Here is a 26245-nt window from a genome sequence, read left to right as displayed (position 1 = left end):
AGTGCCAAAACTGGCACTTGCTAGGTGCTGACAATAAAAAGTTGTGTAGGACACAATTTCGGCTCCCAAGAACTCACATTTAAGTGAGCAAATAAGGGGCACCTGGGTGGCTCACTTGGTTGAGCACCTGACTTTGGCTCAGGTCATGATCTCGCTGTCTGTGAGTTTGAGCCCCACGTCGGGCTCTGTGCTGACACCTGTTTCAGATTCTGTGTCTCCCTCTCTCTCTGATCCTCCCCCACTCATGCTCTTGTCTGTCTGTCTCTGCAAAAATAAATAAACTTAAAAAAAAAGAAAAAATTTAAAAAAATTCTGGCTAATGGGTTTTTTGTTTTTGTATAACACTTTAAATACTCTCTTATTGTATGTTTTCTGACATCAAATTTTAACAACTCTAAAAAGGATTCTAATTAAAAGATAAAAATTTTGTTCTTCCCCTTTTCCACAGTTCTTAAAAGAACTGTAGACATATATTCACTCATATGATACTTAAAAATGTTTTACTCTAAATAATAAAAAGATTGTTTTAATGCTGAAACAACTTAGGTAAAACTTATTTTTTTAATATTTTCCTATTATCTATTACATGTGTACATGAATCTCTGTTCCTGTGTCCCCAGTTCTTTCCAAGACTTTGGTCTGTCTGCCTTTTCTCCCCAGTGAGTTCCAATGGAAAGAGAACAGACATGGATGACTGTGTTTTAAGTGAGAAAGGGAGCTATCTCTCCCAGGAAGCAGTACAATTATCTCAGAATGCAAGTCAGACAAAGTGAGGGTCACTTCCTGGCAGAAATCTCCTATTTCTAGCAGTCCAACTCAATGCCATCAGTTTCCTTTATATTCCAAATTGTAAAAAAGTAGATTCAACTTTGGGGGGTGGGATCAAGTACTCCAAAAGAGCTCTTTAAACAGACATGTTCTGTGTAGTTTTTTCCCCCTGAATATCAATAGTCTGTCCACCACTTTGTTTTTCTCAACTTACTTGAACCTCCCTAAGTATAGAGCATATTTTATCTGAACTTACCTTAGAAACTCAGGAATCTAGGGACTTTTACCCCTTCAGAAGGGTTTCTTTTTTTTTCCTCTTTTTTTCTTTTCTTTTCTTTTCCTTTCTTTCCTTTTCTTTCTGTTTCCCTTCTTCCTTCCTTTCTTCCTTCCTTCCTTTCTTCCTTCCTTTTTCTTTCTTTCCTCCTTTCTTTCCTTCTTTCTCCTTCTTTCACCTTCTTTCTCCTTTCTTCTTTCCTTCCTTCTTTCTTTCCTTCCTTCCTTCTTTCCTTTCTTTCTCTCTTCCTTCCTCTCTCTTTTCCTTCCTTCCTTCCTTCCTTCCTTCCTTCCTTCCTTCCTTCCTTCCTTCCCTTTCTTTCCTTTCTCTCTGAGCAGGGGAGATCCAGCGAGAGAGAGAGAGAGAGAGAGAGAGAGAGAGAGAGAATCCCAAGCAGCCCCCACGCTGTCGGTGCAGAGCCTGATGTGGGGCTCACACTCACGAACTGTGAGATCATGACGCTTAAACCAGCTGAGCCACCCAGGTGCCCCTTCAGATTCTCTTTTGAGCCAGTTTAATACCTTATTAATTCCATCATTTGTGTAAGTTATGATTTTCCTCATAATTTTCTTTTTTTTAATTTTAGAGCGCATACAAGCGGGTGGGGGAGAGGGACAGAGGGAGAAAAAGACAATTTTTTTAAGTTTATCACTTTGAAAGAGCACAAGCAGGAGAGGGGCAGAGGAGGGAGGGGGAGAGATGCTTAACAGACTGAGCCTCCCAGGCGCCCCAACATGTTTTTCCTTTTTTGAAATTTATCTTTAACTGTATTATTTTGATCACTTACCTCCTTTCCTCAGGCTACACTTCGGGCCAGTTCTAAAAGTATAAGTTTGTTAAGGAGGCAAGGAGATGATAGAGCTTGGTTAATTTCCTAATATTCTCAATTTGGCCCATCAGAGGGTGCTAAGAGACCCAGATATTTCTGCAGTCTCACGTTTTTTGTTTTTGTTTTTGTTTTTATGGCCATTCTTCTGTAGAAAGTAGCTTATGCATTGGCAAGTTGTACAGTGTTATTCCCAGATATCCCATCCCATACTGTAAATATATTTAGGTCCTGACCTGAAACAGACATAAGCAAGAAAAAAACCCCAAAAGGTAAGAAGTTCAGGTCTTCTTCTCTCCTTACTTTCTTCCCTCCAATTGCCTCTTCTTGGATTTGCTTCTCTGTAAATGGCACTTCACTCAGGAACCTGGGATTCATCCTTGGTTCTCTCATCTTTATTCCCCACCTCCGGTATCATTTGTCTCTTCGGCTCCTTCATTTACATGGCTTCTGCCTTTGATCAGGCCTCAAGTCTCACCTGGCCTACCACAAGCAGATGTCCAGCTGGTCTCGCCTTTCCTCCAGTCCACTCTCCACCCAGCTACTCCAGTTAAGTCTTTACAAATCCTGTCTAACAGTACAATTTTCCTGCTTGAAATCAGGTTCCCCTGTGTCCTCATGAAACCCCAACACTTGACTATGACTTACGAGTCTCCTCAGGACCCTGGCAACCTGAACAGCTTCATGGTTTGCTGCTTCCACACAGGTTCCTAGATTAGCCTTATTTATAGACTGTCCTTAGGGAGATTTTCAAAAATACAGATTGGGCTAGCAGGCTTTCTCTCCCCCTAGGAAATTGTTACCCTTGCTATAGTTTCCCTCTCCCTCTTCCATTGTCTTCAGTTACCCTCTAACCTTTTATAAGATAAGGTTGTCCTCTAAATTGTCTTCCTTTCCTCCCCCACCCTCTGCCAATCTCCAACCTTCCTATTCATCCTTAGGGTCTGGGTTCAGGTTCCGCCTTGTCTGAAACATTCCTTGCCCAGCTCAGCTAGAAATGATCTTTTAAACACTTATGAGTACAACCCATTTGGTGTCATACATACTTATCTAATACTGTAGTTTTTCTACACAATGTAAGGCACACAATGTGGTGACTTACGTGTTTAAATATATACGTTGGAGACGTATAGCTCATTCCCACCTATGACTATGGGTCACAGTCACCCTGTCCTAACCCCCTTCCCTATCATTATGCTCTGAGACTTCAACATTTGTGACTTCACGTGTGCTTGATTACATCAAAGTCAGTGACTTTATATCCCTGCATATCTACCATCAATTACAATTATAGGCTGGAGCTTGTCGTAACCTGCAATTTCTCCACCTTCCTAGATACACCCTCAAATTCCCCTCACTATGACCTCCTACTCTTCTGCCTCTTAGCATCCCCACCAAATCTGAGCTTCCTCTGTGTCATGCCCAGTTCTCCATCGCCTTTCTATTCCGTCCTTCCTAGAGAGCCTCGATGCTATGGTCAGGTATTTCAACAAACTGGCAAACCAATATGGACTTCCTCATTGTCTTCCCTCCACTGTTCCTTCTTTACCAGTCCTTTGTCCTTATTAACAGGCTGGCTGTTGTCTCCATATCAAGACAGCCAGGAGTTATTGACCAAAGTCACAAAGCCATGGTGATTAAGACTACTACAAATCCATACCTATCTAATCTTAGATCTTTTAGGAATCATTGCTATTTTCTATAGTGCTGTTTCTACCCCCACCTTTCCTAGATTCTCTATCCCACCCTGCCATCCTTTTTATTCTCAAAAGATTGACTGCAGAAAAGCAAGGACATTCAACGTGACTTCCTTAAATGTTTAACTACTTCAAAATCTCTCTGTACAATTTCCCCTTCAACACATCTGTTTCTCTCCCTCTTGATCTAATGATCTCCCCTGAGACTTTAATTCTTTATCTTCTCTTTAAAATGGATAATTACAGCAGAACCTGGGTGGCTCAGTTCATTAAGTGTCTGACTTCGGCTCAGGTCACAGTCTCACAGTTCAAGCCCTGCATCAGGCTCTACCCTGGCAGTGCAGAGCCTGCTTCGGATTCACTCTCTCTGCCCCTCCCCCACTGTGTGTCTCTCTCTCAAAAATAAATAAATTGAAACAAAATGAATTACCTTTTTAGTTTCTCTCAATTAGCCTCTTGCCCTTTTCTGAAAACATGCTTGAATCGTGTCTGTTTTTCCAAAAAGAAAACAGAGTTCTGCCTCCTTTTCATTATTCTAATTCCTTCCTCTGCTTTACTGTTGAATATTGCTATCACTTCCTCACTCTTTAACTGCATGCAATTTTGTCCCCTCCATCTTCAACTTCTGTCACTTTTTTCCTGGTTCTTCTCCTTACCCCTCTGATCATTTGTGTCTGTGTCCCTTGCCAACTTTTATCCAGTTTTCCATCTTGGGACTCTTTTTCATTCTCCTTAGGTGATCTCATCTACTTCCACAACTTTACTTACATTTACATGAAGAAGTCCAAGTTTTGCTCATAGTGACCTTCTACTTTTCTCCCAAACTCTAGGTCTACATTTCCTAGACCTCTAAAATGGTAGCTATGTTGGAGATCTCGGGTCATTTATCCAAAGGCTTCATTGCCTGGATAACTCCACCAAATGGCCCATTTGTCTTAAAAAGTCAATGTTCTCAAAGCTGAACTCCTCATTTTCTGTTTCCAATTCCATTCTCATATTGACTTCTCTTCTTGAATTATTTCTGCAAATATTACCCTGAAGCACATGGCTGCCTCATTCCCTGTATTCACTCAGCTGTGAATCTCATAGACACAGACTTTCTCAATTAGGTTCACAGTTTTCTATAAACTACATTTCTAGCTTAAATCCCAATTCTCTTCCACCTAGAGTATTGTAGTGCACTCCTGGCTAGACTGCCACTTCTAGGGTCTTTCTGCATGGAATTCTGAATTATTTTTATTCATTATCTCCAAATGAATCTTCCTAAAGGGGAAGTTCTGATCTGTCCACTCTCTGGCCTAAAAACCTTAAATGTCTCTCTCATGGATTACTAAATTATTCACAAGTGCCTTATCCTGGCATTCAAAGCCCTCCATGTTCTGCACTCGATTCTATTTTTCTAGCCTTTGTGTTGCACCTATCACCTGGAATACCCTTCCTTCCTTCACCTTTACCCAGAAAACTGCTGAGTTCTTTAAAACTTATCTCAGGGAGACCTGGCTAATTCAGTCACAAGCTGGTTGATGAGTTTGAGTCTCACGTTGAATGTAGAGTTTACTTGAATAAAAAACAAAACAAAAAAAACCTTATTTCAAGTGCCACCCCCCACCCCATGAAGTCTTTTTTTTTCTTGGTCACAGGTGGTAGGGAATCTAAACTGAATATGACTCTTCCTACGAACCCCTATAACACTTTATTAACACTTTTATTTCAATGCTTACCAGATTTTGCCTGGTATAATTGCATATTACAGTGCTTCTCAGACTTTTCCAGAAGTACACCTAATTATACAAAAAAATGAACAGATAGCCCCAAGGCTGTCACAAGAAGCTGCCTGGAAAATTAAACTTTAGTATGAATTTTGCAGTGTTATTAGTATTAAACTAATGTTTGTTTTTAATATAAAAATGTGGACTGACACTCCAGGAGGACGTGTCTACTTAATCTGAGGGTACACCTGGCACACTGTGAAATCCCTCCCCACATGTCCATTAAGCTAAGAGCAGAGACTGTCTTATTCTATACGTACCGCCGTAAAACTAATATATTACCATCTACACACTGACGCTCAAGAAATACTGTTGAACTGTGACTCAGGATACGTTAACTGGTGTTAACTGTATTTACTGTTTACCATGTACCTAGAACTGTGCTCTCCGTTTCAAGGAACTTAGTCTCCATGGGCTGACCCTGAACAAGTAAAAAACTGTACAGAAGTGTTAAATCATGGAACGTAAAGCCTTCTGTGCAAGACAACTTGGTTTGGGGTCCCAGTCTCTCCGCTCCAAACACCAAGTACATACATGGTAACAGTGTTGAGTACCAATTTAAGGTATACTCTGACTTCCAAATTATTTTCTGAAGATTGAGAGTTTTCTGCTAACACTGCACAAAGCTTAATCCTCTTTATCTGAAAATGAAAGGTTCCCATCTTTTCGCTCTCCAGTTTGAAGCTCAGCAAAGCCTTCTGGGTGCCGGGCCGTAGACAGAAAGAAGTCTAGTCCCACCAAAGGAGCAAAAATGCCAAAGCTAGCTGCGCCGCCCGCTAACACCCCCACGGGCTCCCAATTGGTCCTCGGAGCTCACTCTCGGTCCACATTGGTGTTCCGGCTTGCCTGTCGCCTTCAAAGAACCCACCTCTAGCCAGCGACTATTGGCAGATCGTTACGTCATTGCCCTATCTACCTCACTCCCATTGGCTCCCATAGGAAGGGGCGGCCATAACGTCACAGGCAGGGGCCGCCATTTTGACTGAGCAACCCTAGTGACAGGAGCCGAAGAAGCAGCGCAGGTTGTCCCCGTTTCCCCTCCCCCTTCCCTTCTCCGGTTGACTTCCCGGGCCCCCTACACTTCACAGTCCTGGTCCCGCCATGTCCCAGAAACAAGAAGAGGAGAACCCTGCGGAGGAGACCGGCGAGGAGAAGCAGGTGAAATGGAGGGGGTGCGGGCCGGCGAGCTGGGGGCGACCGTGATGGGGCGGGAGACGGTCTCCCACCAGTGCGGATTGGTCGCCATGGTCTCAGGCTCTGCAGGGGTTGGCCACTTCTTGCGTCACGCAGGGTGAGCTTTAACACAGCTTGCAGCTCTGGGGCTGGTTAGTTGGGCCCGTTGTCAGTCAGTGCCTTACTCTTTCTGATTGGCCAATAGGCCTACTGCTCAACACATTGAAAAGGTGCTATCATTGGCCAAGCTTGGGTGCGGGGCGGGTGTTTGGAAAGACTGGGTGAATGAAAGGGGGCAGGTGGTCTTGAGAAGCGATGTGTGTTATTGGTAGAGGGGGGTAAACGGCCCAGCAGCTAGGCTGGGTTCCCAATCAGAAGGATACAGGTGGAAGTAGAGACGATTAAGAAGGACCAGCATTGGGCGAAGGGAGAAGTAATTATTAATCATGGCTACTTTAAGGCGGCAACTTTCTCAAGAGACCTATTTTGACGGTCGGGGTCCCACTGTTCCCCAGCCTCAATTGGGAACTAACAGGACTGAAGAGAACTAGAGATCCATAAAGCATAATGGAGATTAAACCTAGGAAAGACACGAAAGGAATCGTGACAAGAGAGACTCCACCCTATTTCCACCACGACCCCGACTTCCAAGGCAATGGGACTTAGTTCACCCACAATTCTGTGATGAAAACACCCCAAATAAACCTCTTCTTGGGGCTTGTATTTGACTTACAACATTTAGTACTGGGCTCAGGGCGTTGTGAAAGGCACCTGATATATCTGCCAGATTTTCAAGGGAAGGGAATATAATTACATTAAAAAGAGACACAAATTGCCTTAGGTCTTTTCTTTCTTTCTTTTCTCTTCCTTTCTTTCTTAGGTCTTTCCTCCCTTCCTCCCTCCCTCCCTCCCTCCCTTCCTTCCTTCCTTCCTCCCTCCCTCCCTCCCTCCCTTCCTTCCTCCCTCCCTCCCTCCCTTCCTCCCTTCCTTCCTCCCTCCCTCCCTTCCTCCCTTCCTCCCTCCCTTCCTTCCCTCTCTTCCTCCCTTCCTTCCTTCCTCCCTCCCTCCCTTCCTCCCTCCCTTCCTTCCTTCCTCCCTCCCGCAGGGGAGGCACTTGTGAGCGGGGGAGAGGCAGAGATAGGAGGGACAGAGGATCTGAAACAGGCTCTGTGCTGACAGCAGAGAGCTTGATGCGGAGCTCAAACCCACTAACCGTAAGATCGTGACCTGAGCAGAAGTCAGGCGCCCCTAGGTCCTTTTTTAAATAATTTTTTTTAACATTTTTTTGAGAGGAGTGGGGAGGGGTAGAAGGAGAGGGAGACACAGAATCCGAAGCAGGCCCAGGCTCCAGGCTGTCAGCACAGAGTCCCACGCGGGTCTTAAACCCATGGACCACGAGATCATGACCTGAGCCGAAGTCGGACGCTTAATCGACTGAGCCACCGAGGCACCCCCTTAGGTCCTTTTTTAAAAAATGTTTTTTAATTTATTTATTTTGAGAGAAAGAGGGAGAGGGGATCCCAAGCAGGCTCCTTAGTCAGTGCAGAGCCCAACTCAGGGCTTGAACTCACAAACCATGAGATCATGACCTGAGCAGAAACCAAGAGTCAAATGTTTCACCAACTGAGCCACCCAGGCACCCCGGCTTTAGGTCCCTTTAAAAAGTCACTAAAGAAAAGGGCATTGGGGCCCACAAAAACAAGAAGAGAGTAATAACTACGGTGAGAGCCCCTGCAAGCCAATTCCAAGTTCTTGGCATGTTCCCTAAACTTCCATCACTTGCCCCACTGGGGAAGGTGTTGACCTTTTGGCAAAAACTGTGGGTAAATACTAGTGAACCTCCTGTGTCTTAATTTTCTTGAGGTTAAAAATAGTGTCATTTTTATCTCTTTACCTGTTACCTTCCTACCTAAGGTTTATGGAAATGCTGAAGCAACGTTGTTCCTTTATTAAGGTAGAGACATTTGGAGAAGGCCACATAGCTCAGAGAGGCTTAAATCAGATGACTGCCTTAGACTCGGGGTAAAAGGGAACATCTCAGCAGAATTATCCCCTTTGATTTCCTGTTTGACCTGTACTGTGTGTTAGGGATAGCCAGGGAACTTTCCCATTCCTCTTGGATCACCAGAAGCCCTAGTTAGCTCTTTTCTTTCTTTCCTAGCTCCTTTGCTGAATAAGCTATGGTTTGCTCTTGATTGAAAAATTGTGTTTAGGTACTATTTTTAACGCCAAGTCACTGAAGTGGTTCCTTAAGCGTAGTGTGAGAAGCAGAGAGTGTGTGTGTGTGTGTTTTCTCACAATACAGTTATCTTGAGCTTTAAAGATTTGAACAAAAGTCTAGGTTTGTTTAGGAGCAGGGTAGAGACAGTATATTCACAAGAGGGTAGATTTCCAGGAAAAGTTGATAGTATAAAGTTACTAGGGGCTCCTGGGTTGCTCAGTTGGTTATGCGTCCCATGACTTCAGGTCACATTCTTATGGTTTGTGGGTTCGAGCCCCGCGTCAGGCTTTGTGCTGACAGCTCGGAGCCTGGAGGCTGCTTCGGATTCTGTGTCTCCCTCTCTCTCTGCCCCTAACCCCCTCACACTCTGTCTCTCTCAAAAATAAATAAACATTAAAAAATTCTAGATATTAGAAGGGTTGCTTCCCAATTTTTTTTTTAAGTTTATTTATTTATGGGGCACCTGGGTGGCTCAGTAGTTTAAACGTCTGACTTGGGCTCAGGTCGGCTCACCATTCGTGAGTTCAAGCCCCGCATCAGGCCCTCTGCTCTCAGCGCAGAGTCGCTTTGGATCCTCTGTCTCCCTTTCTCTCCTGCCCCTCCCCTGCTCTGGGGCATGCGCACACTCACTCACTCACATGCTCTCTTAAAAATAAAAACTTTTTTTTTTTTAGGTTTATTTTGAGAGAGACATAGTGTGAGTGGGAGAGGGACACAGAGAGAGAGAGACAAGACAGAGAGAATCCCCAGGCAGGCCCCGAACTATCAGTGCAAAGCCCAATGCGGAGCTCAGACTCACAAACCATGAGATCATGACCTGAGCCACTTAACTGACTGAGCCACCCAGGTGCCCTTGCTTCTCAATTTTTAATTTAATTGGCCCATTTGTTTCCTCCAGGACACACAGGAGAAAGAAGGTATTCTCCCTGAGAGAGCTGAGGAGGCAAAGCTAAAGGCCAAATATCCAAGCCTAGGACAAAAGCCTGGAGGCTCCGACTTCCTCATGAAGAGACTCCAGAAAGGGGTATGGGACCCAATCTCTTATCCTCTTACTGGAGCCAAAAGGGTCTTTAGGGATGAGATCTGTAGAGCCTCTTCTGAATGTTTATCCAGAGGTTCTGCTGTTGGGCAGTAGTAGAGAGGAATTAAAAACTTGTAAAGAGCGAGGCAAATTATTGTAAATCCCTAATATGGTATCATACAGGGTATGAAGGCTTAATGTTGAGACATTTGGATGTGGGGGGCATTGGAGGATTGGGGGAAGGAAGGATGTTAGAAACTGAAATGCTGACTCCCCCAGGCATTTGCCTGTTTAAATGGTGGGAGTTTTAGGACTGCATTTTTTAAGATTAGAGCTAAGTTTTGGGGTGCATGATTTCAAAAAAAAGATCAAACCATCTGTCCTATAGATTTCTTCAGCTTGAAATGAATAGCTTTCTTCAGACCCTTGAAATTAGCACCAGCCATTAACTGTGCTCTCTCAAGAGACTTATTTTTCCATCCAGAGTGGTGGTCCTCACCAAGGGAGGGTCTGCTTTCATAGCCATCTAGCTCCCAATCAGGTTTCTCAGTCCCCATAGGTACCTGAAGCTAATTGAGAGATTGTAAGGCAGTAAACTGCCTAAGGGCGTTCCCAGGTTTGGATGAAATAGACGGTGAAACAGATCCCTGTGGAGAATCCTAGTTATTGAGTCTTAGGCACAGATGATGATGTGATGCTGATTTGCAGTTTACCTTGCTGCAGGCAAGGCAGGCGTGGGCAGGCTGTCATAGCCATGGAACATGTGTGGGAGCAGTGGGAGTCAGAGGAAAAGTACATTATCCTCATGAACAAACCGTTTCTATTCATGGTCTGAGGGAATCATTTTTAATTTTGAGGTTGTAGGCTTGAGGTTGATCTCCTGCTGATTGCTAGGATAGCTCCAGATTGACACTTCTGTATGTCTTGTTAATTTCCCCAGGACCAAGCCCATTGGAGACTAATAGGTCCTCAGTAAGCCTTAATGAATAGTCAGTAATTTGGTTGAACCATCCTGTATTGATGGGTGTATAAAGGATGTAGGGGTTATCTCTTTGCTCATAAAATGTCTACTGTAGCTAGGAAACTGCCTACAACCTGAAACGTCAGAACACATTGGAGACAAGACATAAGTACATGTAATTAATGCTAAACTATTTGTGTAATGAGGTTAATCAAGGAAGAATGGAAAAATCTAAGCATTGATGAGGGTTTATAATGGATGTGGGTCTCCTTGCTTTCGAGGAAGGCCAGAGTTCCTCACTCACCTAAACATCCCTCTTGTCTCCTAGCAAAAGTACTTTGACTCAGGAGACTACAACATGGCCAAAGCCAAGATGAAGAACAAGCAGCTGCCAAGTGCAGGACCGGACAAGAATCTGGTGACTGGTGACCACATCCCCACCCCACAGGACCTGCCCCAGAGAAAGTCCTCACTCGTCACCAGCAAGCTTGCGGGGTAACCTGGGCCCCCCCTTCTCTCCCCTTCCTCACCCACTGGACTTTAATATATCATAGGCAGGGATGAAATGAGCACCTAGTTAGATCTTCTCAGCTTGCTAGCCAGAAATGACTGTGATTCTCCTGGGGGCTGCTGAGAAGGTGATGTGGGTTGAAAAGGGGCTCTGAGTTCATTTCTTTGATTAAATTGAGATTTTCGCACCCTCACTGTAGCCCAGGTAGGGGCCCAGAAATAAGAGACTAGGATTGGATAATGCTGCAGATGCTCTTTTTCTTTTTTCTGAGAAACTGGGGAAATGTGATTTCTCCTTTTGGAAGAGAATATCCCAAAATTGGTTAGGCTAAGCCTTGGGAATAATATGGTAGATTTCCATCTAGAAGCTAATCCGACATAGCTGGGAAAGGTAGACTGAATGAGATCTGTTTTCTGTGCTTCTAAGTGTTTTTTCCCTTAGGCTGCTATTGCTTTGTGTTTCCATTATGTCAGGTTTAGAGAATCCTCAAAAAGAAAAACTGATTTGCTTGCCTAAAACTACAGTGCCCACCTAACCTCCCTTACTCAGTGAGTGTCTCTTACAGGTTGCCGTGGCTCTTAAATAATGTAAAGATTGGAGAACTTCATTCACATGAAATGGGCACCTTCTCTCTCTCTTCCAGCATGTTGCTTTCGAAAATATCATGGGATAGTGGAAAGATTCGCACTGGCTTTGGAGTCAAGATATCTGGGTTTTAGTTGCACTCCATCTCAGCAGAACTGATATGTAACCTTGGTCATTTAACCTCTGTGGATTTCTATTTCCTCATCTGTAAAAGAGCTGAATATAGATAAGATGGGTTAGAATTTTAAAATCCTGTAACTGCCAGCTGAAAAAAAGTCTGTGCTATTCATTGTAAAACTAAGTGAGGAAGGCCTGTGGGTGAGCCTACAAAGGGGAACCATTAGAGGACTACATGGGGAGAGAGGAAGTTGAGATTTGGGGATTATAAATTCAGGCAAGAGGGCCTCATAAGTATCCTGGACTTAAGGCCAAGGGAAAAGTTCTAAGAAGCTAGCTTCTATGGAAGCTTCTTGCCTCTACCCCCACCCACTTTCCTGGCCCCCAGTGTGGGCCTTTGCTGCTAAAAAGCTGCTCTGGGAGCCAGGCTGCAAGCCTGAGGACACGTGCTTAGTCACGCACATGTAGAGTCCCATGTTTCAGATGTGATCAGATGCCAGGCGTACTGCTAAGGAGACCAGAAAAAAAGGGGCAAACTGAGCCAGCCTCCAGGCCTCGGTACTGTGGTGGGGCTGGAGCAGCAGGTTCCTAGGAGATGATTCACTGTGGAGGAAGCTGGTGGAGGAAGATGGTCAGGGGGCGAGAAATGGAGCACTGATAAATCTCTGCCTTCCTAGGGCTCAGTAACTCAGCTCTTGTGGGATGAGAAGCAGCAGTGGAGATTCAAGAGCAGATGGAGGAGAGGGGTGCAGGTGACCAGCGTCTTCAGTCTGCTTATCACTAGCTTGGCCTGAATCCTACTGCTGGTTATGACAGAGAGGGCCAGGGCAACAACTAACTGTTTAAGAGGACAAGATTCTGTAATTCTCTCTTGCCCTCTCACCTCACAAATCCTAATACATCAAACCTTTGGGCTGATGAGAATGACCCGTGGTGCCTGGCTGGCTCAGTCGGAAGAGCATGCACGAGTTCGAGCCCCATGTGGGGTGTAGAGAGTACTTAAATAAAACTTAAAAAAAAGAAAAGATTTAGCAGGAGAATGACCATGAACTTGCTGGTGCACATGCAGAGTGATTGGCAGGTGTGTATACTCCTTTCCTGACCAGCCATTCACTTTTCAGGCAGTCACTCAGATGGGGTAGGAGAGAGTTGGTGAGGAAGGAATGGAGAGAGCAGGATCCCTGGATTTCCTGGCCCCCAAACTCCTTGACTGTCACTTGTAATTGTATATAATTTTTGTGTTTCTTGCTTCATTCCTCATGCTGTCTTCCTTAGTCTAAAGTCCTTGTGGGAAGGGGAAAATGCTGAACATCCTTGTATAGTTTCCTCAACTGTCCCAGCCATGTTGTACATAGATATGTCATGTTATTATATATATAAATATATATATAATTTTGTACGTTTTCTTCATCTCCGATCTTCTCGAATTTTGTACTTTTTTCTGTCTCAGCTGCTTTCTCTATTGGTCATTTGAATCTTCAAGACTGAGGTCACAAGTCTGGTTTTTAGGAAGGAATAGAAAAAATAGGGAAATCAGAAAACTGTTGATCTTGCTCTTTCTCTACCTGGTCATCTTCAAGGATAAGAAACAAAGAAACAAGCCACATTTTGTATTTGCCACCTATTTCCACAGCATGAAATACATCACGTCCATGGCAAAGAAGGGTCATTCCCAAATCCAGATCCAAATTGCTTTGATTAAACCTAGATTATTAAATCCACTCAGAACAACATGTGTGTTGTCTGGCCGTGGACTACATGCTGTCACCACCTCATCACTCTTAGCCCCCCGTCAGTCTCTGCTGCTGCGTACAGCTGACTGTGGCCATGCCTGTGAAACCAAGCCTGCTCTAAGCCAGGCAGCTTATGCCCCTGCAAACCTCCAGTTATTGTGATCTTTGTCTAAAGAATTTTCTGTATTGCTTTCATGGGTATCTCCAAAAAGGTAAAGAACACTTTTTGTGGATAGAAAAAAACTGAAATTCCCTCCCCACCACCACCACCACCCTTCTCCCTCTCCCTCCCTCCCTCCCCTCTCCTTCCCTCCCCTCCCCCTTCTCTCCCCTCCCCCTTCTCTTCTCTCTTCTCTACCTCTCTCTCCTTCTCTCTCCCTTCCCCCCTCCCTCCCCAGCTCTCTGTGGATCAGATTCAGGCATGTGCCAGGTAGCCTAATGATTGTTAAGTGTGGAAGACCATGGGGTAGGGACTGGGATGGAACTTCGAATTTTTTCCCTTATTACTTGACAGTGTTTTCTTTTTCTTCTTCTGTGTTCGTCCGCAGTGGCCAAGTTGAATGATGCTGCCCGGGGCTCCGCCAGATCCTGAGACGCTGCCCTCCTGGGTCCTGTGCTGGCTCCTGCCCCTCCCTGCTTTGGCAGCCAGGGGTCAGGAGGTGGCTCGGGTGCGGGCTGGAGAGGCAGAAGCCCCTGCCCGTCGGTGTCCCAGCGCATGGAGCCCCTTGGGCTGAGCACCAAGACCCTGAACCTTTTTTGTTTTACCTTTTTTCCAAATAATTGTTGGGAGAAATCTCAGTGAAATCCTGGGGGGTGGGGGGTGGGGTGGGGGGGTTGGTGTTTGAGAGGGTGGGATGGGAAATTTGTGGGGGATATGAAATAGGACTTGGAGTTGATAAAAACATTCCTGACTATCTTCCTTCCCAACCATGTGGCTGGTGTGGGATGGGTGTAAGGGGGAGGAGTGGAGCAGATTCCAGATGAAGAGTTCTGATTCAGCTCTGTAGAAAAATGCCTTGTTTGCTTGGATGTGGCTGGGGACCTGGGGTCAGATAAAAGAAACTGTCCATCTAAAGATGACAGAAGCAAACAACCCCTCTGGTCCCGCAGAGCAAGCTGAGAACCCAATGTTAATTGTTCATTTTAAAAAGTGCTGTCCTTGAAATAGATTTGCTGTGGGGAAAAGGGCAGTGAGTGTGGGGAAAGGGGCCATGAGCGTGGGGAGCCCCACAGAGCCCAGGGGACTTTTTGAGTATTTGAAATAAAAAAAAAAAAAGAAGATGACCCACAAAAAAACACAACCCAGAAATATTCTGAAGCAGTTGGTGTGTTTTATTGGGGTTTGGGGAAAGGGAAGAAAATGAAACTGAAGACAGCATTCAGGGGAGAAGCTGGTATGGGGCCCTGAGTTTTAAGGAACAGGGGCCCTTAATACAGGATGTGACTGGGCTTGCCGCTTCCGTCACTCAGGGAGAGGGAACAGGGATATTGGTGTATAGATCAGGGCTTTTCTGGACTCCTGTCCATCCCTTTTGTTTGTGTAGCTAGTGTAGAAGATGTGTCAACGTCGGGTTTTGGTTCACAAAATAAGGAATCTGATCTAGTTTATTAACACCTAGAGCTTAGTATAGGCTAAGCAAAAAAGGAAGCCCACTCTTCTTTTCCCTTTTAGTCTTCCATTCCTTCATAAGTTCTTAAGTCTGTGAAGGAGAAATGTGACCTCTGGTCATAAGCCAAAAGCTCAACCTTTCTGTTTGTGGCCAGCAGGAGGCAGAGTGACTTACTTCCTCACCATTGTCACAAGTATCACTGGAATCCTGCCGCTGCAAGAAGTTAAAAATTGCCTGTGAATGTAACCTAGAAAAGAAACATTACCAAAGGAGAAACAAACTCACCTGTCTCTCCGAGACACACACCAACATTCACATACAGTAGATGAAATCTACTTACGCATTTTGCCCAACTTTGAGTAGGAGAGTTTACTGTGATATTTTCCCAAGTGTGATTGGCTTCTCAAATGAGTATGCATCAAGGAAGATAAAGTCCAGGAGACATAGATATTCCAGCGAACTCTCCATCTTCTTGAAGGTGACGGGTAATTTTAAACTAGACTAGGAACGTGATTGTCAGTATCTAACTCATTCTTTCTCTTTAATCAGAAGTTTTCCAAATACGTTTTCAGTTCCTCAGGATGTTACGGACTTGCTGTCTTCTGCTTTAGCCAGGAGATGGTGATGCCTCTTAGCCATCAGCCTTTCTGAACCGCATGCTAGACACTGAGCCAGCCAGGTGGTATGGAGGTACATTAAAGACATTCCCTACCATTGTGGGGTTTATTGTCTTTGTGAAAGAAGACATCTGCAAAAGTTCACATACTTGAAACTTACAAACTCAAAGCTAGGAGCTGTACACACACAGATAGAATGTTTACTGTAGTGTGGGGTTAGTCTTCTCATCTTTATTCCCCTTCAGCCAATCCCATGACTTCTTTTTGAGCATGACTTCCCTAGTGTATGTTTGCCAGGTGCATACACCTGGGGAGTGAGATCAGTGAGGCTGAATGTGGGATCATTTGGTGCAGGTTCGTTTTAATACAGATAAAGTTGAAGTGTAGAAATTATTTAGGAGGTGGCAAAGTTAGGTTGCTGAAGAGATCGAGATAGTCTCTCGGCTTATATATATGACTTTTCCAATATTCCTGGCTTCCCTGGTCCTTAGTTCTAAGCTGTAGCCTTGAGGGATCCTGAGGGGCTGAGAAAGGACTGTGGCTATCTCTATTTTAGTGTAGCACCTTGCCATTCCTTCTCCCTCACCCCCATACTACAGGGCCAGGCAAGCAGGACAGATTGCTCTGCAGTGCCTCAAGTAGCTATTCCTGCCCACATCCCAAAGAGTGTGGTAAGGGTTCTTCCACTCCTCCAACATAATTGAGTGATGATTGTACTAACAGTCGTCTTGACCATCTGATACACAGGGTGGCAGGGATGAAGTCACCATTATTATTGTCCAGCAGCATTTATTTTAAGCTAATGTGGCCCGGGCATGGAAAATGCAGGCAAAATAAAAAAAACTTGGAGCCTTTCCATTGAGAATATCTGCAGTGAGCCAGCAGTACTCACACGAGCAATCCTCGGGTGTATAGTGCCCTCTACCGGGCCTTGACGGGGGTTAACTAGGAAAGGGAAGCTAGGACTTGACAGAGGCATACAAATAAATGCAAATTCTAAGCAGAATTCTAAGGGAAGGAGAATCAGGAGAAGGGTTGTTAGCTAACTTTTCTTAAGAGACTGGGGACTTACTAATGAGGTGAGGCCTCCCGTGCTTGGGCAAGAATATTTTCATTCACCGGTAACTGCTGAACACCCACTTTGCAGTTAGAAATATTAGCTGTTGTTGGGCAGATAGACCATGTAAGAGATGGTGTCTGCCCTGGAGGCACTTGAAGCCTCATTGAGACGATGCTTCTACATATAATGCAAGGCAGCATATCATCAGTCCATCTGTAGTAAAAGAATCCCAAGAAGGGACCATCCAAAGGGCTGCAATCATTAGGTAAATACTGGTGGTGGAAATGAAATTGTCCAGTTTGATTACTTAATAAAAGCCCAAAATATGCCAGGTGCTGTGCTAAAATATAAGTGATATGTGGGTGCTTCCTTTTTCCACGTGAAGAAATCATGCTACCGTGTTGAACTTGGGTAGTACCCAAGTAGGCCTAGCTACATAGAGGAATGGGGATGAGCAAATAATAATTGCTAAATGTTTTGAGCACTTATGGTGTGTCAAGCCCCATGCCGAGTGCTTTAACACACCCTCACAGCAGCTCCATGAGAAAGCAGTCTTACTGCTGCCATTGTCCAAGTGAGGAAACTAAAGCAGTAACTTGCCGAAGTGGCACGGCTTCTGAGAATGGAGGCAGGAGTCGCTACGGTGTCTGCAAAGGGATGGGGAAAAAGTGATCAGGAACACTTATGGAGCAAGTTCTGAAGGAGGAACAGGATTTCTCCAGAAAGGTAAGGTGACAAGGGGCATTTTGGTAGACAGACCAACACTTAGAGAAGGACGGGACCGTGTGGAGTGGGTGGTATTTCTGCAACAGCAGCATCAAGTCCTGGGCAGTGGCTGGTACCAGGCCAACAGGGCAGATAGGAGCCACATGACAGAGGCTATGACAGGCAGGCATGCCTAGGGACCTGATGGATGGCAAAGAAGAATATTTTTAGGTCAATGCCAAAACATGTGGAGAAGGAATTTGAAGGTGAAGGATTTAGTGATGGACTGGCTCTAGCATCAAGTTGTCTGGTTTTTATCTATTTTGGTAACTCAGGACAAGTTTCTTCAACTCTCTTTGCTTACTTACTTGTAAAACAGGAATGATGTGGTACCCACTATGAAGGGTGGTCATGCTGACTAAACAGCATAAGGTGTGCAAAGCCCTCTCCAGGGATTCCAACAGCACATAAGGAGCCGTCAAGGAGCTTACAGACTATAGAGGGATATAATAAGGATGGGTAGACAAGACAATTAGAATACAAGAAGGGATGAGCACAAAATGTTCTAGAAGCACTTCCCTAATTTGGGGAGGTAGAAGAACAGAAAAATCCTTCCACAGAAAGGAGTTAGTAAGCTGAAATCTGATACAGTAAGACTGACAGGTAAAGGTTATGTCAGGAAAGGGGGTCTTCCAAAAGGAAGCATGTAACAAGATGCAGATGTAATTCCATTACATTGCAATAATTGGAAACTTGAAGTAATTGAGAGTAGTTGTAGCATGCCATGCAGCAGGTGAGGCTGGAGACGGGTGGAGGGAAGCAGGAGTCCAATCACAGAGGGCCCTTTGGACTTTATCCTGGAGGCAATGAGAAGCGCTGTTTAAAGACTGAGCAAAAGAATGACAAGTCAGATTGGCTCTTTAGAATAAGCTTTCTGACTACGGTGTGGGCAAGAGGTTGGAGAGGGTAAAATTGATGTATTTAGAGGTGCTGTTAACAGGATGGAAAGTTAAGGGATATGGCAGTTGTAAAGAAAAGATGATTCAACCTGTGGCATAAATTTGACATAGCAATGAAGCATCATTACCTAAGTGGGGAATTCTGTACTACACTCCACTTAGTAAACTGTTACCACAGGCTAGTTATAAATAAGACAGACTGTTGTGTTGCTATAGTACTTAGGCTAGATATGATTAGTAACTAAAGAAGGTAAAGACAGTAGGGATGAAGAAGAGTGGACAAATTCAAGAGATACACAGGAAGCACAATCAACAGAACTGGATATGGGGTGTAGGACTTGGGAAGAGAAAGCACTCTAATAAAAGATCCCCAGGTTTCTGGCCTCAGTTACTGGGCAAAGGATGATGCTATAACCTAGAGAGAAACTACCACTGAAAGAGCAAGTTTAACAAGGAAGATCATGAGTTCTGTGTTGCAGAAAGGATGATACGAGGTGCCTGTAGGACATCAAAGAATAGGTTACCCATAAGTTATTGCATTTAGGAGCCTAGAAGGTGAAAAAATCAAAATAGGAAATGTAGATTCTGTGAATTTCACAGTACACTTAGTAATACTATGGAAGTGAAAGCATATAGAGCAAAATGACTGGAGGGCTGGCCCTGATGAAAGCTAACATGTGAAGGCAATAAAGAAAGGGCCCAACAAAATAAGAGAATCTGGAAGATGTGGTGCCCAATGACAGAGTTTAATGGAAGAATTGAGTCAATGTGAAATGCTATTGGAGGTTGCTGAAGTAAGAAATTAGAAATATCTCTTCTATATAATAAAAAGTGCCCCTTGGGGCAACTGGATGGCTCAGTAAGTTAAGTGTCTGACTTTGGCTCAGGTCATGATCTCACAGTTTGTGGGTTCGAGCCCCATGTCGGGCTCTGTGCTGACAGCTCAGAGCCTGGAGCCTGCTTTGGATTCTGTGTCTCTCTCTGTTCCTCCCCTGCTTGCAATCTGCCTGTCTCTCAGAAATGAATAGACGTTTAAAAAATTTTTATTTTTAATTAAAAAAAAAAAAAAGTGCCCCAAGGGGTGCCTGGCTGGTTCAGTCAGTGGAGCACGCAACTCTTGATCTTGAAGTTGTAAGTTTGAGTCCATGTTGGGTGTAGAGATTAAAAATAAGATCTTAAAAAAAAAATGCCCAGAATTTCAAGAAATGTGTCACAACAGTGGGTAACTCTATTTGTCATGATTATAGTTTAGAGTGTCTATGTATGTCCACTTTCTATATTTTTCCAGATTTTGGAAATGAGTATATATTTGATAGAGGTCATTTTAATTCTAAAAACAATAAAAATCACATTTTTTTTTAATGGACTAAAGGGTGTCCATTTGATTTGGCAATTAGTAACCTTTTTGAGCCAGCAGTGTCAACAGATTAGTAGAGGTAGAATCTTGCCTGTAGAACCAAGTGGTGTGGGAAGGTTTTGTTGTTTTAAGATGTTAAATTTAGGCACATTTATTGACTTGAGTGAAAGGAACCAGTAAATGTTGAAGCTCAGCGGAGAATGATGAAGAAAAAGGAGGGGATGTAAATCAGTTCAGGTGGATATGGTCAATTAAACATTTCAACATACATTTATGAAGCACTTATGTGCCAACCACTATGCATGGTGAGGTGCTGGGGCTGGTTTAGTTGGGAAGCCAGCTGTGTAGGAAATTGGTCTCAGCAGGGAGATGTTTACTGCATCCTGCTTGAGGCTCAAGGTGAAAATACAATGAGGGGTAAACTCTTCGCTGTTTGTGACTGGGGTTGGTAGTTGATGGGAGACCTTCTCCGATGGCTTCGCTATTCTTTGCGGAGATGTAAGGTTGCAAGTTGACAGGGAGATGAGAGTTAGGGGGCTTAAGAAGAGTGGCCATCGTTTAGGAGAGAGGTTGAAAGGGAGAGGAATGGAAGAGAACAGACAATAATACTAAGTAAAAGGGTTAGAGAACAAGTGTCAAGGGCCTAACAGATTGGAAACCACGAATGTATAATCCTTGGAACGTGTAATCTACTGGAATGGTACCAATCTGTATTTCTGCTGTTTTCTCTAGCAACACCCAGCCGCCTGGGTACAAGAGCAGATAAGATGCATTATTATGTAGCTCCTGGATCATAGTCTGTGGACACATTGAGTGGATTGATAAGGGAATAAGGGGATGGAAGGTGCTGGGGAGGGACAGTTCAAGATATCCACCCTATTCAGACTGGGTGAAAAGGTAGGCCAAAGAAGGTATGATCAGCTCTGGTCAAGAGAGGTCTTGATAAGGTCAAAGAGCTGATGACAATTTAGAAGTGAAAGAAGTGATTAAGTTGGAAGCTCAGGACCTGGTGGTCACAGTGATGTTAGAGTTAAGATTTTGGAGTTGGAACTCTTCCATGTAATGAAATGTGTAGTAGTAATGGGTGTCTAAAGTCGGGTAAAAGTAAAGGTCATTAGAGTCAAAGAACAAGGGAGCTCCTACATCCAGCTGCAAAGGTAGGTAGCTCAAGTATTTGTGGTTTTGTTGTTATCTCTTGTTAAACCCAACTGTCTTTTTTATAAAAGGAAGATTAAAGCAGTTAGCTTACAAAACAACAACAACAGAGAATTATGGGCTTGGAATGTTGGATCAGTAAGTCAAGGTGTTGCAATCAACCCAGAATTATGTAGGATTGGGGAGAAGAGGAAGCCTCGTACCAGTCCTGGTATAGAAGTGACCAGGAGTAGCCAAGAACATGAAGGAGAGTTTAGCCTGAACTCCATAGCAGGAGGAATGGCATGTAAATATCTTGGAGGAAGAATAATGGCCTGAAAATGACATTAGAGAGCTAGAAGTATCTCAGTTTCCCCACTTTCTGATACTGGAGGAGGGGAAAACCCTCCAGGCCTGCAAACAAAGCAGGGTCTGAGGGGAAACGTGGGTGTAATTTGAATGAGTGGGTTGAGGGAAATTCCTCTTAAGAGTTTCTGTGTGAGACCTCAGAGAAATGAGGGGACCAGGGATGAAGGTTTTGTAAGTGAGTGGGAGAGTTCTGCATTGGGGGCAGAATCCAAAGATCATACAGAGATGGGACCGCTTGTGCAATGAATTCACATTAAGGTTCTCAACCGGTTTAAAAGTTGTTTGGTATCAGTCTTGACCAAAGTCCCCAGAGGGTTATGGGGCACAGTCTCCTCAGGCCTGTCTCCCAGGGTCCTCAGGGGTAGGTAGGTTGAGCATTCCACCTCTGACAAGGCATCCTAAGAAAAAAGAGAATGGAGCAGTAGCTTAAAACTGATTATAAAAAGGAATAAGTAGGCTAGACTAAAACAAACAACTGGAAGAGGGTCCTTCATTCACTTATTTTACAAGTATTTATTGAACTACCAGGGCTTTGTCTCATTTATTGCTATATCCTCACCATCAAGAATGGTACATAACAGGGGCACCTGGGTGGCTCAGTCAGTTAAGCATCCGACTTCAGCTCAGGTCATGATCTCAGTTTGTGAGTTTGAGCCCTGCATCAGGCTCTGTGCTGACAGCTCGGAGCCTGGAGCCTGCTTCGGATTCTGTGTCTGCCCCTCCCCTGCTCATGCTGTCTCTCTCTGTCTCTCAAAAATGAATAAACGTTAAAAAAAAATTTTTTTTTTAAAGAATGGTACACAACAGGTGTTCAATAAATATTTGTTGAAGAATTGTTCATTGTCAATCTGTAAATATTCAGAAAAAAACTAAAAAGAGTTTGACCTCCTGCCACAGTCTCTGAATAGCAGCAACAGGGGATAAAGCAGAAAGACAACACCTCTAGTGAGAGAACAGCTTGGGAAGGCTACTCCCCAGACAAAGCTGGACCTCTCTTTTGGAAAACTTTTAGATGAGCCACATGACTAAGAGCAAGTAAGAGCCAAATACTCTGTCAACGAAGGATAGCTTTTCTGTAATGAAAATGTCTCCTTATGACAGGAAGAGCACTCAACACTGATAACCACACTGTGATAAAATGGCCCCTTCAGTTAAAAGTTTTGATATAAGTAGAGCTTTGGTGACAGAGGTATGTAGTGTATTTAGATGGACTTTTTTTGCACCTTGTTTTGACATACTTATCATAGGTAGATACTAGAGATTAAAACAAAATATGAACTTACAACTAAAATAGTTAAAAAGCTCAAACTGAATATAGAGTTTATATAGTATATGAACTTCTCTCAAATTATTCATGTTAACCTCTAGGACTGCAAACCCATGAACAAGCATCATTCTTGATCTAGTGCCAGCTACCTACCTTAACGGCCTCAAACCCAATTAGTAACATCAAACTGATACATATGCTAGAATATTTGTATGTTTTTTTATTACAAAAAAATTTTTTAAGTTTATTGATTTATGAGAGAGAGAGACAACATGAGCGGGGGAGGGGCAGAGAGAGAGGGAGACACTGAATCTGAAGGAGGCTCCGGGCTCTGAGCTGCCAGCACAGTGCCCAACACGGGGCTCAAACTCACAAACTGAGATCTGACCTGAACTGAAGTCGTATGTTTAACCGACTGGGCCACCCAGGCGCCCCTACAATATTTATATTTTTAATGAGAAAGAAAACTCTCATGCATTAGCAGACCTGTTGGTAGGGGGTGAGAGTGAGTGGTTAGCAAAAGCAATTTACTGTTGCTAAAATTACCCCATGAGGAGACCACCTACTCAGAGACACAGAGGGAAGTCCTGGCTTCATTCAGTGACCATGAGTCCTGGCTCAACAGTTAAGGTCCATGTCTGAAATGCCTGTTATGATTAGGAAAGTCTGAGTCACCTTCAGACTTCCCTACTTGCACTTTTGAGTCATTTTCTGTTCCAGTGACCAAAACTGGGCACAACTACATATGAAAAATATTCAGAAGTGCAAAGTTTGGGAACTAAAGGGACATTAGAGATCATGCATTCAGTGTACTCACTTCACAAATGGTAAAACTGAGGCCAAGAGATAGTGCCTTTTGCCTAGCTGCACAGCCGTTAAAGGCAGCTTTAAGGCCATCTTCTATAGAGGCTGACTTCACAGCAAATTTGGGACTCTGGCTTTCATTTATTTTTATTAGAAGTAAACAAACTAGGTGCACCTGGGTGGCTCAGTTAGTTTAGTGTCCCATTCTTGATTTTGATTCAGGTCATAAGCTCATGGTTCATGGGATCGAGCCCCATTTCCAGCTGTGTGCTGACACTGCACAGCCTGCTTGGGATGGGCTCTCCCTCTCTCTCTCTGCCCCTCCCCCGCTCGTGCATGTGTGCACTCTCTCAAAATAAGTAAACATATTTTTAAAAAGTAAACTAAATACTCGGGTTGGAAGCTTGAGAGGAGCTCAGGGCCAAGCTGAACAAGCTGGTGTCCATGGTATCCCCTTCAAATAACATGTGATGGTGTCCTGCAGTGGATCAAGGAGAGGGCTACTGTAGGACCAGCATCCTCTAACTCATGCTTTCTCTACCTTGGGACTGTGAATATTTTGGACTAGGTACATCTTTGTTGTGGGCGCTGTCCTGTATATTTTAGAGATGTTAACAGCAGCTCTGTCCTCTACCCACTAAATGCTCAGTCAGAACAACAACAAAAGTCCCCAGACGTTGCCAAATGTTCTCTAGGATCCCCTAGTTGAGAACCACTGTGCTGACTTAAGGAAGGGGCTCTGGTAACTCGGTCCTGGTTGCATTTAATCCTCTCAGCAGCACCCATCCTTACTCCTATCCCTGCGCCTGGCTTCTCTCCCTCACGTTTCCCTCTGGGGCCTACCATGCCTTCAGCAGATGGGATCCTCCAGCTTCTACCTCCATGGCCCCGAAAGTGACACCTGGGGTGAAATAGGAAGCAAAAGTTTCTACCCTCCCCCTTTTGAACCAAGGGGATCCCCCCCTGACTGCACAGGAATTTACATACTTGGTTAAAATAAGACAAAATGTATGCAGGGCTTAGCTCTTAACTGCAACTGCTGTGACCCGAAGAGAGATCAGGGTCTTAAGCCCCTTTCCTACCTTGGGGGTGGGCTGGGAGGGGTAGATGAGGGCACACCAAAGGAATCTGCCTTTTCTGCACAATTTTCCTTTGACTCAGCACGCAACTTCCCCTCCCCAGCCACACTCATCCTCACCAGTGCCCATATTTAGACACTGCAAGCCTGTATTGTCATAGAAGGACAGAAACCAGATGGTTGCTATAGAGATGTGTTTACACACACCCCTAGAGCATAACCCAGTCTGAGCCTGAGTGGTAGGGATGAATGGCAGTTCTTGCTGGGACATGCAGTTTTCATAATTTGCTATTACCTTACCTCTTCTATTCTCCACACATTTTTTTTTTTAAGCTTTATTTATTTGATCTCTACATCCAGTGTGGATCTTGAAGTCACAACCCCAAGATCAAGAGTCACATGCTCTTCCGCCTGAGGCAGCCAGGCGCCCCTCTCCACACAGTTCCAGGCTTCTCATTCCTGCTTCCAGATACCACTTCCCACTGACAAGTACTGTTCTTAAGCATCTTCTTTGCCTGAGGAAGTCACAGTTTAAACACAGAAGTACTGGGGCGCCTGGGTGCTCAATTAGTTGGGTGTCCGACTTCAGCTCAGGTCATGTTCTCACAGTCTGAGTTCGAGCCCCGCGTCGGGCTCTGTGCTGACAGCTTAGAGCCTGGAGCCTGCTTTGGATTCTGTCTCCCTCTCCCTCTGCCCCTCCCCCACTTGCACTCTGTCTCTCTCAAAAATAAAATTAAAAAACTAAAGAGAAGTACTTAACCTTTCTGAGCATCAGTCCCTTCATCTGTGATATGAAGATAATTATAATACAAACCTTAAATGGCTTTTGTTAGAATGAATTAGGTGTATGTAAAGAAATTTGGACCGTGGCTGGCAAAGTAGACGCTCAATAAATGGAATTTGTTCTCACGCTAAAATAAAACCCCACTCTGGGACACCTGGGAAGCAGCCACTAGTGCCTTTGGAAATCTTGGCTTATGCCTCCTCTGACAGTAGGTAAAAAACTGTTGTGGGAGGGAGGAGGGTTGCTTTGGTTTTTTGTCTTTGTTGTGTTCAGCTGGAAAGCTGTTTTGGGAGGGGAAGTCTGGGCATATGACCTCCTCCTTTCTGCAATTTGTTTTGTTTTTTTATGTTTATTTATTTTTGACAGAGAGAGGGAGAGACAGAGCATGAGCAGGGAGGGGGGGTGGGGGGGGAGTGGGGAGTCGGGGGAGACACAGAATCTGAAACAGGCTCCAGGCTCTGAGCTGTCAGCACAGAGCCCTACGCGGGGCTCGTACTCACAGACCGTGAGATCATGACCTGAGCCGAAGAGGGATGCTCAACCGACTGAGCCACCCAGGCGCCCCTTCATTTCTGCAATTTGAAATGAAAGACACAGGGAAGAGAAGACACAAGACATCAACTCATCCTTGCCTGGCTGAAATGGAAGAATAAAAAGGAGGCAAAATGCTTTCTGGGCCTGTGGCTCGGGCTCCTCTCCTCCAGCAGACCCCTATCCAAGAGGAGGCTCGCTGTGTCCATGTAACAAGCCGAGGCTTGCTCCTACTGTAGATTCTGTGCATGATGCCTGCTGAAATTTTTGAGGGAGACAAAAAAACAGACAAAAAACTGGTATTTTCTAATACC

General features: G+C 44.4%; 1 protein-coding gene and 1 long non-coding RNA gene across 3 annotated transcripts; one reads left to right on the top strand and one right to left on the bottom strand.

Moving 5' to 3' along the window:
- The first annotated feature begins 6291 nt into the window (after window positions 1-6291).
- Window positions 6292-17183, top strand: ENSA (endosulfine alpha). Of its 2 annotated transcripts, XM_030328175.1 has the most exons (4): window positions 6295-6492; window positions 9627-9752; window positions 11039-11205; window positions 14205-17183. In XM_030328175.1, exons 1-4 carry the CDS (start codon window positions 6436-6438, stop codon window positions 14218-14220), a joined length of 366 nt encoding a protein of 121 aa, XP_030184035.1. In that variant the 5' UTR covers window positions 6295-6435; the 3' UTR covers window positions 14221-17183. The 2 variants fall into 2 exon arrangements, with proteins under 2 accessions (XP_030184036.1, XP_030184035.1); XM_030328176.1 differs by lacking the exon at window positions 9627-9752 and having other exon boundaries at window positions 6292-6492.
- A 2775-nt stretch (window positions 17184-19958) lies between these two features.
- Window positions 19959-25226, bottom strand: LOC115522367. The gene is made up of 2 exons (XR_003971359.1): window positions 24382-25226; window positions 19959-21865 (listed from the first exon to the last, which is right to left on the bottom strand). It is a non-coding gene; the product is annotated as an uncharacterized LOC115522367 (long non-coding RNA).
- Between the last annotated feature and the right edge of the window lie 1019 nt (window positions 25227-26245).

Source organism: Lynx canadensis, chromosome C1 (genome assembly GCF_007474595.2).
Source record: "Lynx canadensis isolate LIC74 chromosome C1, mLynCan4.pri.v2, whole genome shotgun sequence".
In the NCBI taxonomy this organism is placed as follows: Eukaryota; Metazoa; Chordata; class Mammalia; order Carnivora; family Felidae; genus Lynx; species Lynx canadensis.
This window is presented reverse-complemented; position numbering and strand designations above follow the sequence as displayed.

What these genes read in the sequence shown, in the direction of transcription:
- ENSA (XM_030328175.1), top strand. Translation starts at nt 6,436, where the DNA reads ATGTCCCAGAAACAAGAAGAGGAGAACCCTGCGGAGGAGACCGGCGAG. An exon ending in AGACCGGCGAGGAGAAGCAG is followed by an intron (nt 6,493 to 9,626) that starts GTGAAATGGAGG and finishes TGTTTCCTCCAG; the next exon opens with GACACACAGGAGAAAGAAGG. An exon ending in TGAAGAGACTCCAGAAAGGG is followed by an intron (nt 9,753 to 11,038) that starts GTATGGGACCCA and finishes CTTGTCTCCTAG; the next exon opens with CAAAAGTACTTTGACTCAGG.